At 37.1% G+C, this 19444-nt stretch overlaps 1 protein-coding gene across 3 annotated transcripts in view; it reads right to left on the reverse strand.

Annotated features, from left to right (window-relative positions):
* Nucleotides 1-19444, reverse strand: part of ADGRL4 (adhesion G protein-coupled receptor L4) — a 75824-nt gene that overhangs the window by 18670 nt on the left and 37710 nt on the right. For 2 of the 3 annotated variants that reach the window (XM_076340461.1, XM_076340460.1), the window contains exons 3-13: nt 18004-18156; nt 11550-11705; nt 10956-11026; nt 9069-9242; nt 8793-8976; nt 6441-6557; nt 5151-5344; nt 3706-3876; nt 1986-2189; nt 741-961; nt 580-646 (exon numbers count right to left, since the gene is read on the reverse strand). In XM_076340461.1, the coding sequence (XP_076196576.1) occupies nt 580-646; nt 741-961; nt 1986-2189; nt 3706-3876; nt 5151-5344; nt 6441-6557; nt 8793-8976; nt 9069-9242; nt 10956-11026; nt 11550-11705; nt 18004-18156 (1712 nt within the window). The remainder of the gene's footprint in view (nt 1-579; nt 647-740; nt 962-1985; nt 2190-3705; nt 3877-5150; nt 5345-6440; nt 6558-8792; nt 8977-9068; nt 9243-10955; nt 11027-11549; nt 11706-18003; nt 18157-19444) is intronic. The other variant, XM_076340459.1, reaches the window with a different exon arrangement.

Raw genomic sequence — 19444 nt, forward strand, 5'->3', positions numbered from 1 at the left:
TATCAATACTTGACTCGTCTGCCCATGTGAAATAGCGGGTTCTTTTCTCTGACGTCGCAATTTAGTTTAAAATAGCTTTGATGATGACAGGGTACACGCGAGTGATAAAACCATAAAGACGACAATCTAATCTTACAAAGATGACCGATCACTGGTAAGAGATTAAGTCACACAACATTTGAAAAACCAGATTATCTCTCTGCTAGGATAGATGTCTGTGTACACCTCCTGCCGAGCCATGCTGGGATGCCAACGACATACAAAGATGTTACTTCTTAAAAACCAGAAATGCTTCACAGAATTTCTCAAACCATTTGGGTTAAAAGAAAGAAAACAAGTAAGAAAAAAAAGCTCTGATCTTATATCGAGCTTTTTTTGTCAAACATTCATTTCTCAGGCTAGTAATGTATTTAAATGTACAGCATATAAATAATTTAGAGACACTATAAAAAGGTCTAAATTAGCCAATTCTGCCCTATAATTAGCACTCACAGCTATGCTGGCAATGGGTGGGTGATTATTAAACACCTTTTATTATCGGTTTTATGTACTACAATAAAAAATGAAAATTATACTTACCAGAATTATTAGACATGCTGGTCCTATAAAGCTCCATATAAAGTTATTCTTTGTGCTGAGCCAACATCTGAGAAGTAAACAGCAGAAAATGCCTTGAAATGTGCTATTGTGACTACTGCATCCTTAGGTATGTTGATTTGGACACAGAAACAGCAACTTACACTTCTGTGGTACCGTAGTACTTGTATCCCAGTGCGGCGGAGATTCCAACGACCACGGCTGGACTGACGTAGCCAAAGACATAGAAATTCTTGTGCAAGAAACCCTTGTTGTAGATGACTCCCACAACTATAAGGTAGAGGTGAATACCTTCAATGCACATCCATGCAAAAGCAGCTAGAAGGAAATAATGGAGTAATCCAGCAGTAATTGAACAGAAGAGCTAGAAATTCAATCAGAGAAAGCAAGAGTCATAATTCTATTAATATGTCTCTGTAATATAATAGCATATGCACAGCAACCTAGTGACTCTAAAGTGGTGGTCCAGCAGTCCAGATGTAATGCTGATTGACAAGAACTTGACCTATACCCATGAGCACACCTGTTCATTAGTGTTTTCCGTAGCAACTGGTAAAATAGACAACGTTCAACTTTTAAAATTGGTGCACGTCTTCCCAGAAAAACCGTATAAACAAATTGACAAGGTTGATCCCACAGTTACAGCTGAGTAGTCTATATGCTTTCCTGATCTAGACAAATTTTTATGATTTTGCTAAGTGTAATTAGGCATCACAAGGAATTATTTCCACAATAACTTTTGTTATTATGAAGTGTTTTTAAAATTATATTTCTCAGTCAATCAATACTAGAGTGCTACCTCAGGGATAGCAGCTCGTATTTTTTCAAGTCATTTTAAATCGCATTCAGCTACTTATAGTAGGGGTATTTTGATAATTTAGGCATAATTTAATTTCCTAAAACTAATCTGAGATGTAAAAGTCAACAGCCCAACTTGTATGAAAAGTAACAGGGACAGGCTACCTCACATGTAGAAGGGAAAGGAGCCCTCCAGCCAACAGCGCAATATCTTAAATGCCAGCTTGGGACTGCAGCTCTGGCCTGGATTTTAGGGAAAATTGTCACGCAGAGAGCCACCAATGTGGCTTTGTACAGCATCCAAACGGATGTAAAAAGTGAAAATGCTGAACACATTGAGACCACAGTCTCGGTTAAGGTGACAAAGTTTAAATGAAACCCCTGGAGCAAAGTCAATATACACCAGCTCAGATGAAGGCCCTACTTCTTTAAATGACCATTTTATATTTCCTGTTACTAGACTGGGAAGTCAGTGTCACTAGAATATTCATACTGATACTAGGAAATACTGGAAGTAGACGGAAGATTGTATCTTATACCGTATATTTACTTTACAACACAAAATCAAGATACAAGTGAAAACTACCCACCTTATTATTGTTCATATTAATTCCAATCAGAAAAATAAGTTCCGCCAGGAAAAGGCTGCAGCAGAGGTTTTTGTGAATTGTCGTTCTAGTGCTTTGAATTTCACTGAAGAACCAGAATGTAAAAATGCACATGGAGAGGCAAATCAACGAAATAATTATTCCTAGCTGAGTGATTCTTGTAAGAATGTTATAATTTGTAACACCCTGGGGGAAAATTATAATATAATATTTAAAAGAATAGCTTTGTACCTTCTCAAGAAAGACCTCATTCTATAATACAGTTCTTTTCTTCTTTTCTACAAAGTATTAATCAAAACTGTTTGTAGAGTTTCACTGCAAATGTACACTTTTGATAATCTAAAAAGTATTGTTTTTTTGTGAGACAGATATAATTCTAGGGGAAATTAGTAACTAACTGTATACATTCCTGCTCTTGCATTTTCTGATATTTCTTAACAAAACTTTTTATTACCATCAGGATATCCTAATATGATTTTAAAAATTGGATCATTTTAGTGAACGACAAATACACTGGCAGTAGGATGTATATTAATATGACATGAACATTTTCTAATATAAAAGGACTTATCACAGCAGTGACTTAGATAAGCAAAATTGAATAACCGTCTTACTGAATTTGCAACATGATCAAAACAAGACTCTGAAATAACAATCACTTCAAACAAATGCTATTCCAAGGTATGTAACATGAACATTCTCTAAAGAAACACAGGCTATTTTAATATTGGATGTGAATATTTTCTGTATAGGAATACAGTTACATTTGCTGCTTGGTATTTGCACAAAGAATCTCTGAAATACATCACTGTGCATCAGCATAAGGATGGTATTCAGCTGACCATAAAATGTATCCAAGTATTTTTTTTCTAAGTAAAGGACCAGAGATTATTCTCCTCCCAGCTTTCCTTTTCAAAATAACTATATAAGTACCTGCAAAGGTTTTAAATTTCAACTGAAGACTTAGGATGCTATTTAGCAACCAGGAAACAGCCTCTATCAGCATGAAATTCACAGTGTGAGAGAACTGTCTCAATACAGTATATTCATGCTAATATTCTGCATGCTGTCTGTTCTGATACCTTATAAAGCTGCCTCCTGAGGCAGGACCTGAGCTCCTGCAGATCCCCACGTAGACCCTGGAAATCTATGGGGCCTCTTAATATAAGAAAGACATAAATTGAGTGGTCATTCTCATGGTTTTGTGCTGGTCATGAGTGTCCATGTTTAATAGTCATAAACTTCAAATTGATTATGCTGTTGCAAACTCTCAGGAGAGAACTTAAAGCAGATTTTTAGATGCCAAGGTTAGACAAATGGGTGGCAAAGTTTTGTGAGAGAGAAATTCAGGGCCATATGGTTACTGACCACCAATGAATGCCAGTTAAATCCCACAGCAGTCTTAAAGTGGGATTTAAAATTAAAAGCAATGCACCAAAAATAAGCACAACAGACTGTGTATTTGGAGCAAGATACTTTGCTGCATCACTGCTCTGTAATGCTGCAGAAAGGACATAAGGAAATTCAAACGCATATGGGAGGAATTTTGTTTGCTTTGTGCACAATAAATTGTGTGTTTGCTGAACAAAAAGAAGAGACAATCTAAAGGGGGGGAAGCACATAAGTCACGCTGAAATAAAAACATAAGGAATGAAGACAGGAGAAAGTATCAGGTAAAACACTAAATTAAAATAGCACTTACAACAGAGCCACCTGAGGACATCAAAACAGCAAAATGAGTCAGATGATTACATTTGCATGAGATATGAGTGGAGTTGGAATGTGTCAGCTCACAGCCTTCTGTAGCCCAGTTGCCATTCATTGTGTCTGCTGAGTAGTTCCAAAATGCACATTTAATATCTTTATCCACAGTCTGGAACAGAAACAAGATGTTTTACTGATGGCAAAAGGCAGGATACTTCCCATCAGGAGACCTTTCTTACGTTAGCCAGAGCAATTCATTAAAAATTGCTTGTTACCATTGGAAGGTTGGGAAACAAAAAGCACATTCTGCAAGGCCTATTCCAGGCAATTAAAACATGGCTGGGGATGGAAGCATTTTATCCACACAACTAATGCCCCATCAAACATGTAGGCTAATCAGATTACTGAACCCTTCTGGCACTTGCAAAGGTGCTGGAATTTTTACCTACTGAAAACATTGTTATATATACCCCTGCACCTGCTGAACATGGACTAAACCCCAAGGTTACAGCCACATTACTTGTCCTGCTCATAGTCCCTTCCAAACGAGCAGTTCAAAAACTGAGACTTATTCTGTGCATTTTACAAAGTAATCTGGGATACAGCCAGGGTCATATCACACCTGCTATATCAGGTGCAATGACAGAGATGAATAAGACCATTAGTATTATTTATTACAGTTAGTGCTTACTAACTCTAGTCAAAGATAAGGTCCCCACTGTATTAGAGGCTGTATAAATATATGCAAATTTATATAAAGGTGATCTCTAGCTCAAATATTAGAAGGCAAGTAACAAATTTAAAAGCTGCATAACCAAGATTAACACCTTGCCCCACTGCCCACTTCCCTACAGAGTCACTTTCTTGTTATGTTTCTGATGATCCTTTGTGCCATGTAAGGTGATTCTTCACATACAAGTGAAGTCAGCAACATCTATATATACTGGAATTAAAATTCTCAGTTTTAAATAAATGTGTTCAGATTTCAGAAATAACAAAGTTGCAATACAATAGGTTCTGCTACTACCTCCTAGCTCCAGGTTAACTTTTTGCGTGAACTTTCAAGCATTTCTTCGCTTTTTTTAGTATGCATGCTTAACCATCTGATAAACTTTCAGAAAAAACCCCATCTAAATACAGAATAGTCAAGACCTGTAATATTCTCTGGTTCCAGCATCTATATTTTATTCATACTACAACTCAGCAAAGATGGCATTGTTGCCCTTGCCTTAGTGCCACAGCAATTTTCAGCTGTATTATATTTAGTATATTGCACTTAGGATGTCACATTTGAGATTAACCTTATTAGAAAAATAAATGACAAACATCAGCAAACAACAGAATTATGTCTCAATATATCATACACTGCAGGTATGGTTACATCACATAAAATGATTAGCTATTGTTTTGTTTTATATGAAGTTGATAATAAAAAGCCCTTACCTTGGCATACTTTAAGGTGAATGTTATTTTCTCGAGCTCATAGAGTGTAGGTGGATTTGAGCTAATTGCAACAGCTATAACTGATGAGCTTACTGTCTGTCTCTGCTCTGAAGTATCTTTCGAGGAGCGGTTTTTAGGCGATGAAAGCAAAGAACCAATATTGGTATACCGCAGAAAGACAACTGCAACGGTGCCTATCAATCAAACAGACCACGTTTAGTAGTTTGTGGGTTTTTTATAGAAGAACAAAATTGAAGACATTAAGGAAACGATAAACAATAGACATTATTACTGCTATTGCATAAAATATGCAAAACAGATGGAATCTTTGTGGAATACTTATAAAAATGTTTTAGAGACAATGAAATATAGCTTTATTTAAAACAATGTAACTGCCATTAGAAATAAAAATGTGTGTTCGCATTGGAAATTCTAATTAGATATACGCATATATATTTTTTCTAGAGTAATATATGCTTGCTGCTGTTCTGCAGTTGGCTACATGTGTGGTGTTAGGCCTCATAAACTAAAATGGCTCAGACCTAAGGTAAATAGTGGGCCTCTCTGAAGTACCTGGCTTGCTTTGACTTCCATTATAGTCGAGACAGGGTGGAAGACACGTAGGGAAAAACAAAGCAAAAGGTATTTTAGGATGCAGTGCTGATCTGAAAAAATGTGATTTTTCTCCCTGGTACCAAGATAAACCAAATTTTTAGGTACTGATAGGTGGTGAGATTCAGATTAGCTGGAAGATTAAGATTAAAAAAAATCTTTTCTATGTTAGGTTGTTTAATTCCAGAGCTGTTTAAACACATTTATTTATTTTTAGTGATGACAGTAGTTGTAAGCCATTTCTGTAGCACTCTGAGGTCCAAGCCAAGATCTGGGCCCTGCTGGTTTTGGTACTGAAGAGTACATGTTCTTGCCCCAGTGAGCTACTCTCTAAATAGAAAAGATGCACCAATTTTTGGAGGAGAAGTAACACAGAGAGTTGAAGGGGCCAGTCCAAAGTCACACAGTGGCTGAGAAAGGATAAAGCTCAGGTCTTTGGTACCAATATCCAGTGTTAAAAGTCACTGGATACTCACTGTGTCTCTGGAAACGTTAGAAATATCAGTCTTGAGACAATAAAGGGGTAAGAGAGATGGTGATAAAAATACCTTGACTCCTCTGTAGTTAGCAGGGCTGAAGCTCAGTCTTGGTAAACTGCACATTTGGTTATTTACTAGTGGGTACAAGTCTATCCAAGGTGTTTATTAACCCACCTACTCTCTAACCTTTGTTTCTTACCATTAGGATGAGATTCCTCTCTCTTCTTTGGAGAGATCTTTATGTAATCTCCCCCCGTGTACACATGAGGGTGAATGTGTTTCATGTGGTGTGAATCAAAAGCAAAAACCTTGAGTGCTGCAAAAGAAGAAAAATACTGTACAAATCACAGTGCCATTATGGTCTACCATAATTTACAGTTGGGTTAATAAATGTGCTATTGGATTGCATAATTACCGTGAATTTTAAGAATATATCATTGTGCCAAATCTTTCAGGAAAAATGCTATTAATATAACATGTTTGCTTAAACCTCTATGTTTTGTTATTTTCATGCATACAGTTTGCTCTCATACTTTTTACTCTTTCCATGAAAAATATAGTCTTTTATTTACCTTGCATTAAATTAGGCACTGGAAAGAATAATGTAGGTTACTTTAGGAAGAGCTATTGCTTTATTAAAAATGCATTTCTGAAAGGGACCACAAATCACAATTGTAAAAAGCAAAGCATAAAATTCTCTACTGAATAGTAACATTTGATAAGAGCCAATTTTTTAAAAGTATATATTTTATAGTTATCTATCCATGCTACCAAATGCACATTGCACCATGAAATAATGATGTGTCTTGTCAAAAAGCAAACAAACAAGCATCACCCCTCAGGACAAAAACTACATTAGAGGACATTGAGCTCTTTACTTGGTTCATTATAGTGCCGAGTTTCAATCACCCAGGATGGGAACAAAAAAAAGTCAATCAGGCCTTTTTTTAAAAATAAAACAAAACAACAACAAACAAATCTAAAACTTGACTGATGGAGGAATATCACTAAGCTAGACCATCTGCATTGCTTATAGCACAGCACACAAAAATAATATGAGCTATTCAATAGACCAGCTGTCAGAAACTGTTTGTCAGGATGTAAGAAATAGTTTTCTGTGGCTGGAGTTTTGAAAAGCTTGTTGTTCAAGAGTTTGCACCATAAAAAGTAGTGGAGAGAGAGGGGGAATGTTGTAGGTCTTGTCCCAAAATAGATGTGTGGGGCACATATGAGCCCCGTGGAAAATCTATTCATGCTGAAAAACAATAACAAAAAAATTTAGTTTGGGGCCAATTTGGAAAGGAGCTTACACAGTTTCCCATTTTAAACCAAAAGCAAGCCAAAAAATCATCGACCTTTCAACATGGAAATTCCTCCCCATTCTCTTTATCTGACTTTTTTTGTTGCCAGGGTCTGACTGATGTCTACACTGCCACCAAAGGCTGCACCCAAATCCTCTCTTCTCGACCTTCATGGCCTCAGCTCTGTGGCCAAGAGACCTCCTGCTTTCAGCCAGGGTGGTGGGGGAACAGGGGCTTTACAGCCAGCTCCTGGCACCGCTCTGGATCTGCTGCAGAACCAGAGGTGCTCTGCACTAACATAAATCTGCTTCTACAGAGTTTATGTCATGGAACAAATCCCTCCCTCCTTTTTCATCACTCTCGCTAATTTAGTTTCAGAAAGATGAGGGAAGAACAGGTGGTTTGACCTGCCTCGAAACCAAAAGAGGAATCTTTCTCATCAAGTCATCTTATAAAACGGCAAACCAGTAAGAGGCACTGAAGGACTGTACTGAATCTAAAATAAGAAATCAGGTCACATACAGTTTGGATACATTCAGAAAAACAAAAATGAAAGAGTGGCCATTGCCAAAGGAATCAGCAGTGCTTTGTTAGGATTTTCAAAAGCGGCTGGTATTAGCCTTACTCTGCTCCCATCGAAGGAATGGTAAAACTATTATTACCACAGGAAAATCAGTAGGAATTGATGTGAAGACACCAGCACACAGGAAGAAGGTAGGAGAGCAAAATGGTGCAATTGAGACTAACCAATTTCCCTCCTCTGAAATTTGTCTTAAAATGAGAAATTTCTCTGAAAGTAAAGCCACGCAAGATTTGACTCACTAGGTACAATCCTTATTCCAAGTTCATTTATAATACCTTCACTGAACCAAAAAGAGTAAAAAAACTGTATAGAGCAAATCCAAATTTCATTCCACTGGTGTTTTTTGTGCATATAAGGTGCACAGGATAATTTTCTGCATGTAAGATGAATCCAGATTCACTGTGACGGTGTGACTATAATGAGAGATTGAAAGAGAATCTGAAAGGACAACTTCCCACAGCCTCTCAAGTTTTTTCTAGGCTCAAATGTTCAATCTTTGAAAATTATGATACCTACGCTGAAAGTCAGGTGTTAGTTATGAAACTCATACAAATTAACACCTGTGTGTTTCACATAACACCATTTCTAATCTTCATAATTGTGCTGAAAAACTCCTCAGTGTAATCCACATCTGAAGTATACCTTAGATTAATTGTCTTTATTTTACCTATGTCACTTGCATTAGCATCTAGCTGTGTTGTCTTTTTGAAGTTCTGCGACATGAGAAGCGTCGCTTGTTCTGCAGTATGCAGCAGCTTAGTCAGGCTCCGTCTTTGGTTATCTACAGGAAGAGCTTCCCAGACTGTAATTTTGTCTTTTTGTAAAAAATTGTTCACGGTGTTAACCAAAACCTATAAATAAAAGAATATTTTTAAGCGGAGGAGTCATATGCTATTTGTAAAATAAGAAAAAAACCCACATCTTTAAGGCTTGATCTACTCACATTAATGGTTGTATTACGAAGTGCTTCATTGTCAGAAACAGGGTAATGCATGGTATTCAGCGATGAATAAGATAGTGCTTCAACATATGAAATCACATCTACAGGTAAAAGCGGTCCCAACGTATTTTTATTAATTTCTTGCAGCATCATCAGGGGTGTTTTTAAATGACTAATCTGAAAAATACAAGAACTTGCATCTTAATGAAACAAGTAAAGACACATTTCTGCAAATGACTGATTTCTGTGAATTAGCACACTGGCTTTTAAGATGCTTGTGCATAAAAAGAGGCATTATTTAAATCAACAGGTTGACCTATAAAGTAATGGTGTTACACACGTCTGGTATAACCCTAGCAAGCAACTATGATTAAAAAAAGAGTCATGTGCAATCCTTAATTTTTTTTTTTTACTACTGCAGCTCAGTTTTATGTATCCTAATGCTCCAAAATGAACTAGTAAACGTTCTGCAAAAATATTTAAATATCAGTGAAATGGTTACTCTGTTGACTCTTTTCTGTTAAATTTTAGCTGAAGAGGTGGGAGCAGATGGGCAGCATTAGTATATTTTGTGGTTGGTTTTTTTCAAATGCAGATTATAAAGCACGTAGTTTAGTGAAACTGTACTGCCTATTTCACCTTCACTACTTCAATTTATGAACTGCTAAATGTACTTACATAAAACAATTAGTTTAAAAAGTAGTAGGCTAGAGAGGGTGAGATGATTAAGATTGCACGTTTCAGTCTCATGGCTGAATAAGAAAAGAATTCGTACTTCACAATTCTGAAATCTCATGAGATTTTATCCAGCAAAAAGCCCCCCAACACCAGGTTTTGTAAGATCTGTAGTCTCTGCTGCTGAACAGCTTTTATGGGGCTTGCTTCATTTTTGACTGAAGCTGAATAGAACTACAACACAGGCTAAAAACTAGGCTAAAATCTGACACGCTGTTATTTACATAAAATTGAGGTATTTTGACTTATTACTTTAAGTTTAGTTTGACTACATATTTAAAAAAAAAATCTCACTCTAAGATCCTGCTGTGACATATACCACGTCTTTGCACGTAAATGTGGTAAGCACGTATTATATTTAATATAATGTATTACATTGCAGGTTAACATAGAAAGCATGTTAATACGATGTATATCTTACACTAGGTTAATAAAAGTCTTTAAATGAATCTTTCTGAATCTCGTAACTTCGACAAACTGCTTAATATAAAATGCAAACATATACAATTGGTTTTAATTTATTTATGCTTATGTTTCATTTATCCTTTTAAATTAAACAATACTATAGCTGTAGACTAATGAATAGTGAATTCATTAATTTTTTTTTTTAATTTGCTTCAGGAATCTCTGCTTCTGGTGGAAAAAAAAAATCTCGAGTCCAGAGTCTTTGAGTCTATAAATTCTGTACCATTTTACATACTATGCTTTGAGGAGTAAATATACTAGCATACCAGGATGTTATTGCTCCATTTTCTATTTTGTCACTTGTTGACATTACTTTTGTAAGCTCTCTTGCTGCCTTTCACTCTGAACAAGCAAATAATTGCACATCAGTAAATGCAGCAGTGTGTAACTTCAGAAATTACAGAAACAGTTGAGTGATTACCACACTTCTGAATTTTTCATGCATCATGACTCACTTTGCTGGAAACGGAACACACAGATTCCCAGCAAGTTATTATCATGATTTGAACATACAACCCAGTTCAAATAATTTGAAATTATTAAAAAGATTTCTGTAAACATGCTTAAGTTCAATTGTATGCTTCAAGCATTTGTTAAAAGCTCCTTAAGAACTATTATAATTGAAATAACAGTTTCAAACAGAAGCAATTAAGAGATTTGGAAATTAATCTATAAACCAATGCTACTTACTCCAGCTAAAGTTCTATTAATATGTTCAGTTATACAGTCTTTGTATAACTCACACTTGGCCTTTGGATTTTCTGTAGAAATTAAAAAGAAACTAATTATAAATTGCAGTTTAATCAATATTCAATATACACTCATTGTCAGAGCTCTTGTCTAAGTAATTCCCCAAACCACCAGCATTCTGAATTTATGCACATAAGACGCAGCACTCCATTCAAAAACGTCAGCTACTAAGACTTTATCTTGGCCAAAGTTACAGCACTGGACTGAACTCTGAGGTTTTGTTTTACTCAGGTAGGGTTTGGCGCCTTTCCTTGGGACTTCCACAGGTGAAGTTAAGAGACAGCTCAAATTTACAGAGAGGAGTTCAGATCTGACAACTATGAGGAGGTAACCATTATTTCAAATGGATTTAATCACATTGTTTAGCAAAAATACATTTACGAAATGATTCTATTCTCGGGAAATGTAGATGCCGCTGCCTTGCCTCTTTTTCATGTCTCGCTGATTAATCTAACTGAAGATAAAGAGGCACTGGTGGGTTTCTCAGAAGATATAGCTCTATAATAACACATAAACCTTTATAATATCATGTACCTTGGCAGGAAGTGCCATCATTTGGCTTAAACTGCAATTTTCCTGTGGATGGTTGAAAACCTTCCTTACAGGAGCAGTTAAACCCTCCATCCACGTTTTCACATTTTGCATGATCTCCACAGGCAACAGTTCCTTCATTGCTGCACTCATCTACATCTGCAAATATCGTGAGAAATTGAATTTTTTATTAAGTATTTACAGACTAACGCCTTGCTGCTTTGTCGATAATAGCCCTGCACACTGCAAGCAGTTTCATAATAAAATTTCATGGAATAAAAAAAAGCAAAACCTGAAAAGGCAAACTTAATGGCAAAACACCTGCCAATTATAATACTTAGGGATTAGAAGGATAAATCATAATTGATCTTATTTTTATACCACCACTTTTATTACTGTATAATACTGCATTGATCATGTTTTAAAACCATGAGTGCAAATATTAATTCTATCATAACAAAATGCTCGGCATGATGCAAATCATCTAAAATGCATTTTCCAGAGATTAGGCTAAATAGATTTTCTCAGCCTTATGATTCAGTTAGAAAAGAGAAAGAAAACTGTAGTCTTTTCTTTTAAGTCACGGCTTTAAAAAGATGCTACAAAAGATCACTCTATCCATCTCGTTAATCTAAACTTTAAGCTCTGTGCCCTTTAAAGTGCTTGGCAAGTCTTTTTTTTAATCCACATTTAAATTACATTTGCCTAAAATGGCTTTTGTGCTTCTAAATAATTTGCCATTAGGTAGACAGGTTCAGTAACTGGGTGGGGCACAGTCCAAGAGTAAAACCGATGAATTCCGGTAAGGGAATCAATGAATTGATCAATTTAGGAGAGCTGGGTACTAACTCTCTGGCTGGCGTAGGGATTCTTTTGCATTATTTGGTTGGCTGAGGATAAAGATCAAATAACTCAACGGAGAAAGTAAATTGGGAACAATACCAAATAATTCTGAAGAATGAAGTAATGGACTGTGAAATGCTGTGCTGGAAAGGAGAGAAAAGCAAACAGCTTTGGGACAGGTATATCTGACGAAAAGACTTGAAAAATGAAGAAGTGACACATGAGCAGATTTAAAGGAACAGCCTGAGAGGAGAAGATGCTGAGAACTGAACTGAAGGACGGTAAAGGTAGAGAGGGGAATGGATGAACCAGAGAGGAAGACAACCTCAGTTAAGAACTGGCATGACACTGAATTTGGAAAAGAAATTAGTGAAAAAAGAGAACTGATTAACCGATCAGCAGAGGAGAATAGCTGCCTGAATTGACAGGAGGCCTTTGTGCAGCCAGATGGGTGTTAAGGACAGACAGACAGAAAGCAGATATAGGGGGCTGGAAATGCACTATTAGCATGTAGGAACTATTTTTGCACTCTTATTTTGATACAAGATTGTTGGTGGTTTTCAAAAAGGAGTAGAACAAAAATGAGCAATAATGTATGTGAAATAAGGTTGCTAGAGAAACGGAAATTGTGGAAGAATGGAAAAAATGTACTGCATCTCTGTGAATATATCTAGGGAAAGCAGGATGTCTGAAGGATACCTGGGGGCCATCTGCCTATTTGCAGAGCGTTTTTGGTAACTTTGTAGAACATTCTTTACTAATGACAAGAGAGCCTCTATAAATAATCAGATGACTTTTTTTTTTTTTTTAATACATGGTAACTGTAAAATGCATTTAAACTTTTAATGGAGTATCCCAACAGTTTGCACACACAATTTTTGCTGTTTTGTGCTTGATTCTCAGCTCCCTTTCTTCTGCTCGTAATCCTAGAGGTGTTCCTGGGGTTCAAGGAGATGGTTGGGGTCCCACCTCACTTTCACATCCCTGTGTTCCTCACTGAGCAGTGGCTTTGCTTTGCACCTGAAATGAGGTTCAGAAGCTCCCATTGAAAAGCCATTCAGACTCCCACACGGCACAGGCGGGAAGGAAAGGTGGGGCTGGAAGTGCATTTGCCCTCCCCAGCGCAACCACCTCTGCTCTTCAAGGGGAGCCGCCAAGGAGGCTGTGTGTTTGAATGGGTTGGCACAAGCACGAAGTTTAATGTATGAGGTTAAATTGTAATTATCTGCATTAGGGCAATAGTTTGTTTCTGTATTTAATGCCCCAAACTGCAAATGTTTCTCTTTAATGGCTGAGTTTTGCATTATCTGTCTTTGTATCGTTTGGATTGTCATATAGTCATGGAGCTAACCAGGTTGTACATCAATGAATCTGGCAAAAGTGAAGAAAAGAGGGGAAAAAAGCGTGATATAGTGCTACACACAGGCTACCTCATAATTAAATGCTGTCATTTAAAGACATAAGGCTAAAGTTCTTACTCTTGGCATTTAAATAACCTCTCACATCAGTAAATTATAAAGCTCTTTTTGAAACAAGTGGGTGCCTGTCAGTGCCCTGTTGTGTGACTCTGTGTAAGACAGTCAAACTTTGAATGAATTGAAGTGGCAAGGGTGAAAACCATGACAATACCAGTTTGTATAACAAGAACACACATCAGCCTTATACCAGAGACTTTTTTGGCCTTGTCAGCTACAAGGAGAAGGACATGTACATCTTAACAAGATATTCAGCATGCAATGCAGTGCTAAAACACCAGCAAATGACAACAAGCTTTGCTAAAACTTACAACGACTTATAAATAAATAAATATTTGAATACTTTCCAGACTACCATTGCTAAGTATTAGATTTTCATGTGATTTACTGATGCAAATATTTCAAAATTATTCTGATATTTTGCTTTGTGAGCCTTTAGTTTGGTAAATCATTTATTTGTCATTATTGGGCATTCATACAAATTACCCTTCCTTTTGTAATTATGTCAGATATTAAGCGTAATGGAGATTTTAATGAGAAGTCAGGATTATCCAAAACGACAGCAGAAACTTAAGCACCAAGGCACATCTCTGGCAACAGGATGGCTATTTAAAGTCTGATAGAGACACCCTGTCGAGTATATGCAAATAGACTTTCTGCAGTTGAGTTGTCCATATGGAATGAGTCCATATCACGCCTATCTAATTTACTGTTTCCTGGAGGAAAAAAATCTCCTGGATGACAAAATTAAAAGGCAATGTGCCTGATCTTGCAAGGTACTAATCAGCTTTGTATCCCTTTTAAATCAATGAGATTGTCAGGGGCAGCCAACAATTTGTGACAGTTGCAAGAATGCTGCTTTTAAGTTCCTGCTTTGAAATACTGTGTGCAGTAGCTGTAGGTTTTTGTTTCTTTATATTTTGTAGTTATGCCTTTTTAACCGAATATGCAATTGTTGGACCACACACGGACAACAGCTTGTCAGTGCTTTCAGCAATCCAATTTTACTGGAGCTTTGGGGCAAGGATCTCAAACCGTCCTCCTTGATCTACTATGGAAGCGGGACTGGGCTGCCAAGGCTTGCGTGAGCAGTCTTCACAGACAACATTCCTGAGCAAAGGTTGAAGAACAGCAGCTTTTTAAACAGAAGAGCATTTGCCATAGCTCTGCAAAAAGCCCTGGCCTTTTAGCAAATATTCAAAACAAATCCTGGAGCTGAACTTTGAAGCTTTTATGATAGCTCAGATCAGAAAAATAATATCACCAACACCACTTAGGCCAGTGTGAAAATAGATTTATAACCTTTTATTTTATTTCTGTGCTTTGTCACTCCTCATTTTCTGCAGCAGGCAAGGAAATTCCAATTAAATTAAAAGTACTGAGAACAGTTATTATGTTCAGTCTTGCCAATTACTGGATTGTACCTACATCGCTTTGATTCTTCACCAGTCAGTCAAGACAGCTTGATGTCTACATTATACCTTCTGCTTATTAGTAGCTTGCAAGTGATTGAAAAGTCCAATTGCAAAGGACTAGATGTTCCCTCCCCATGTCTCCATACTGTGGAAGGCAGCAGCACACACAAAGTAGAAATGAAAAAGCCTACGAATGGCACAGGTAAAAGAAAAGTTAGCAATGTGGCATAATGCCACGTCCCATCCACCGTACAACTCCCCTGTCACAGAAAAGGATGTGATGGAGAATGGTGCCTTCCCAGTGCTCTCAGAAATACCTGAAGAAAACTAATAGCATGTTCCTGGAAAAGACAGAGTGGCACGGATGCCACTTTCATTTTACAGATGGCCATTTTCACAGTTTTACTCTGTTGACCGGAGTGAAAAAAGTAGGTTTATATTTCACCTTTTTATCTGCAGATGAACATTCAATAAAATGTGAAGTCTAAGGAAAAGCATGGCTTTTACACAGTAAATAGATTTTAATAGCTCATGTTCAGGACAGCACAAAAGTATAATCTTCAGAAATATCACATCTCTGCATTCCTCTCTCCTCCATTTCCTTTCTTCTTCTCTTTTTCTCTCTCTCCCTTCCTACCCTGCAGTTCCTCCTCTATCTGCATGTTTCATTGTCATCTCTTCAATTCTGCCTGGTAACATGGATGAAATACTACTGACCCTCAACTCAAACCTCAACATGCTGGTTGGATTAAGGGTGAACTGACATTTCCCAAAGCCGTTGTCCCAAGTTTTCTTTTTATCCACTACCTTGAGAGTTATAATCACTTTATAATTGGAAGTTTAGTATAATATCCAAACAGGGGAGGAACACACATGCGTATGCACATGGACTTTGAAATGGACTCACACACACACAGTGATGTACCACACTTGCACCACTGGGAACTCCAGATAGGTTTGATTGCATAAACAAACAGGTTGCATAATGGCATACTCTCCAAAATTCAACTGCTGTATTTTTAAAGTTACTGCCATATACATTATACACATATATTAAAAAGAAAACTTAAGACTTTGCAGAATCTGAAAATATTTTGGGGCCCTATAAACTTGGGTAGGAGGGATACTTCGTAGCTCTGTCTCCGACTTGTACCGGATAACTTGCACTGTATTTACAATGACAGCTTCGGTGTTTGCTTCAGCTGTGTATAGTACACCCTGAATACACTACTGTCAGCTGCTTGTGTGCGAGTCATATCTACTACCTGTAGCAGCAGATCCATTGGGTACAAAATATCCTATTATGGTTTCTCTGACAGATAAAATAGAAAATTAATTGTGGATCAAAAGGTTGTCTTTAGGACTCACTGCTTGGTAAAGTAATTGGTACACTTGTTTAATGAGAAAAGGTGCCCACAGGTAATTCTTTATTTCAGTGTGAGTTTTGGAAGCTCTCAGCTCCTCCCATATGGATTTGCAAAAAGAAGAAAAGTGGTAAACTAACCCCCAGTAGAGGATAAAAAAAGATCAGTCCGCCCAGTAAAGAAAAGAGGGCAAAAAAAAAAGAAATTTACAAGCTAATGGTAAAAAGCTAAAGTGACACAAGAACAGTCAGAGAAGTAACTTTGAAGACAAAACTTCTGAAGCTGAGGAAATGTCATAACTTAAAAATCAAAGCCTGGACCAGAAACTGCGAGAATATTTACAGCTCAATGTGCTAACAGTCTCAGTCCCAGCTAATTTAAGAACGATTCATAGCGGCTGGATAAAGCAGAGCTTTTTTAGATGAATGTGAGCAATGGGCAAGTAATGTTGATTAGATCACTTTCTGGCTTAATATGCAGCCATTCTGCTGATATTAAAAGCAGTAAGAAGAGAGGTTGTCAGCACTCACAAGCTCACAGGAGACATATCTAGAATGAGACACAGTCAGCATAAAGGTGTAAAGGGCAATAGATTTATTTCTCATTTTCCCATTCTCTAAGGACTGTTGCAACATACAGAGAAAATTACCAGGAGTTTGAAAAAAGAGAAATAGTTACAGTTCTTCCATTCAAAGGAAATCCTAAAGGATTGCATAGTTCTTCAGAAATAACATTTTTCCAGAGAACTTTTCCTCCCCTGTAATCTTGAACATGTTCCATCCAACTGCTACAGAAACAGAGGCTGATGGATGGCACAGGAGGCAGGATAACTACTGATCTTGCTCATTGCTTTTGATCAGACTTGAAAAATTACCAAAAATATCCCAACCAAAGCCCCCAAACAAAAGTTATTTGGAGCACAGTAGGTCAAATGTATAGGGAATTTTGTTGGTCCTGAGCAACCTGAATGCAGAATACTTTGTCACTCTGCTTTGTTTTAAGAATATGACAACCTTGCTCACAGATCAGTGAAGCAGGGGCATAATTGGGAGAATTGGGGATTTCTGTGTTACCTTAACTATATAGTCATCATCTAAAACTGTGACATGTGGATTAAAAATATCGTGAGCAGAGTCAAGATTGAAGTGTTACTGAACGCAATAGCAGCTGCTGTGTTATCAGTGAGAAGTGTGGGCCTGAACTGGAATATTAAGTCTGTACCAGTCCAAATTGTGGGAATTTTATATCTAGACACCAAACTTAACAAATCCGAAAGCATTTTGTTAGATTTCTATAATTAACAGAAGCAATAAGAGAAGAGTGACAACGTAAAGCTAGCTGGCAGACATTAATAACTTACCCACGCAGGAGGTTCCATCATTAGGTACAAAAGTTTGTTGACCGTTGCTGGATTTGAAACCAGGTGCACACATGCAGAAATAACTTCCCACCGTGTTTGTGCAATTGGCATGCTCTCCACAAGGCTGAGTAGCATTTTCACATTCATTATCATCTGTCAAGACATAAATTATGGAGACATATATTTGCATTTGCCAGTTGAAGAAAACAGTAAAGCTTGATTTGGCCTCCAGTATTTTATTTAGGTAAGTTTTGAATGCTGAGCTGGCACTCTTGGTGTTTGTCTATATAGTTTTCCCATTGCCAAGGATGTAATCAGGTGTTCAGCAGCACTCTTCTGCCCTCGTCCTGCGTGAGTCAACAAATGAGAAAACCAGTGGGATACTGAAATGAATGGTTTAATTGGATATTCACTTGGAATAAAGGATTGAGACAAGTACATGTTCTGCCATGGTTGTATTTGATAACATTTTTTGCTATCCAAAAATCTACAGGTAGAGAGTCACCCTGAGGATGCATCTGGGAATTTTAGAATTATAGAAAACAGAGCTCAAAAGGATATCAAGAAATCACCCATTCCTTCAAAGCAGGATCAATATAGCTAAACTGACAGGTTTTTTTCTGGCCTGTTTTTGAAGACCTTCTGTGGTGTTTCTCAGCAGTCCCAGATAACAAACTTACAAAGACTGTCCTACTGACTGACCTGAGCCTTCAAGTGTATTGTTTTTTCTTAGTTATCCCAAAGATCTTAACAAACAGATGAGCAAGATTCATGACTTGATCTTTACCTCTTAGCAATTGCTGTGCAAGTCATCAATTTTTACCTGCAAAATTACATGATCTATTTTACAGGGCTAATCCTGTGTCCCCAATGATACATGAAAAAGGAACTATATACACAAGTTTTAAGACTACTTCCTCTCTGCAGAGCCTCTGTGTGTGCTATCATTGTGAGCACGGGGATCCAGCTAGCTTGATCAAAGGTCAAATGAAATCATAAACTCATGCTTTGAACTGTATAGTTGATCTTCTGCAATGACTCAATAAAACTGTTTCCTCTCCAGAATCTTCCAAGGTCCCTGTTGTCTATTAAATAATTTTCAAACCAAACTTGAGAAAAATTTCAAAAGCTTCCTTATCCAGACACTCTACTTAGGAAGCTGAGAGTAACACTCACAATACTGTTAATTCCATCTTTCCAAATAGCCCATTTCTCCCAAAGCACCCCAAAAGTCTGAAACAAACAAATCAATGAAACTCTTCCAAAGATGACACTCTGAGTGGAGTTCTCTATTTTCTACATCACAAGAAAGGAAAAGAGTTAAAGGCTTCCTGAAGTCTACTGGGATTTTGATTTTGTTCCTGTTCTCAAGCAAAAGGTACTCATAAGATGATGAATGACAGGAAAGAATTCTAACAGGGAGAGAAATAACAATTTATTG

Source organism: Aptenodytes patagonicus, chromosome 5 (genome assembly GCF_965638725.1).
Source record: "Aptenodytes patagonicus chromosome 5, bAptPat1.pri.cur, whole genome shotgun sequence".
Lineage (NCBI taxonomy): Eukaryota > Metazoa > Chordata > Aves > Sphenisciformes > Spheniscidae > Aptenodytes > Aptenodytes patagonicus.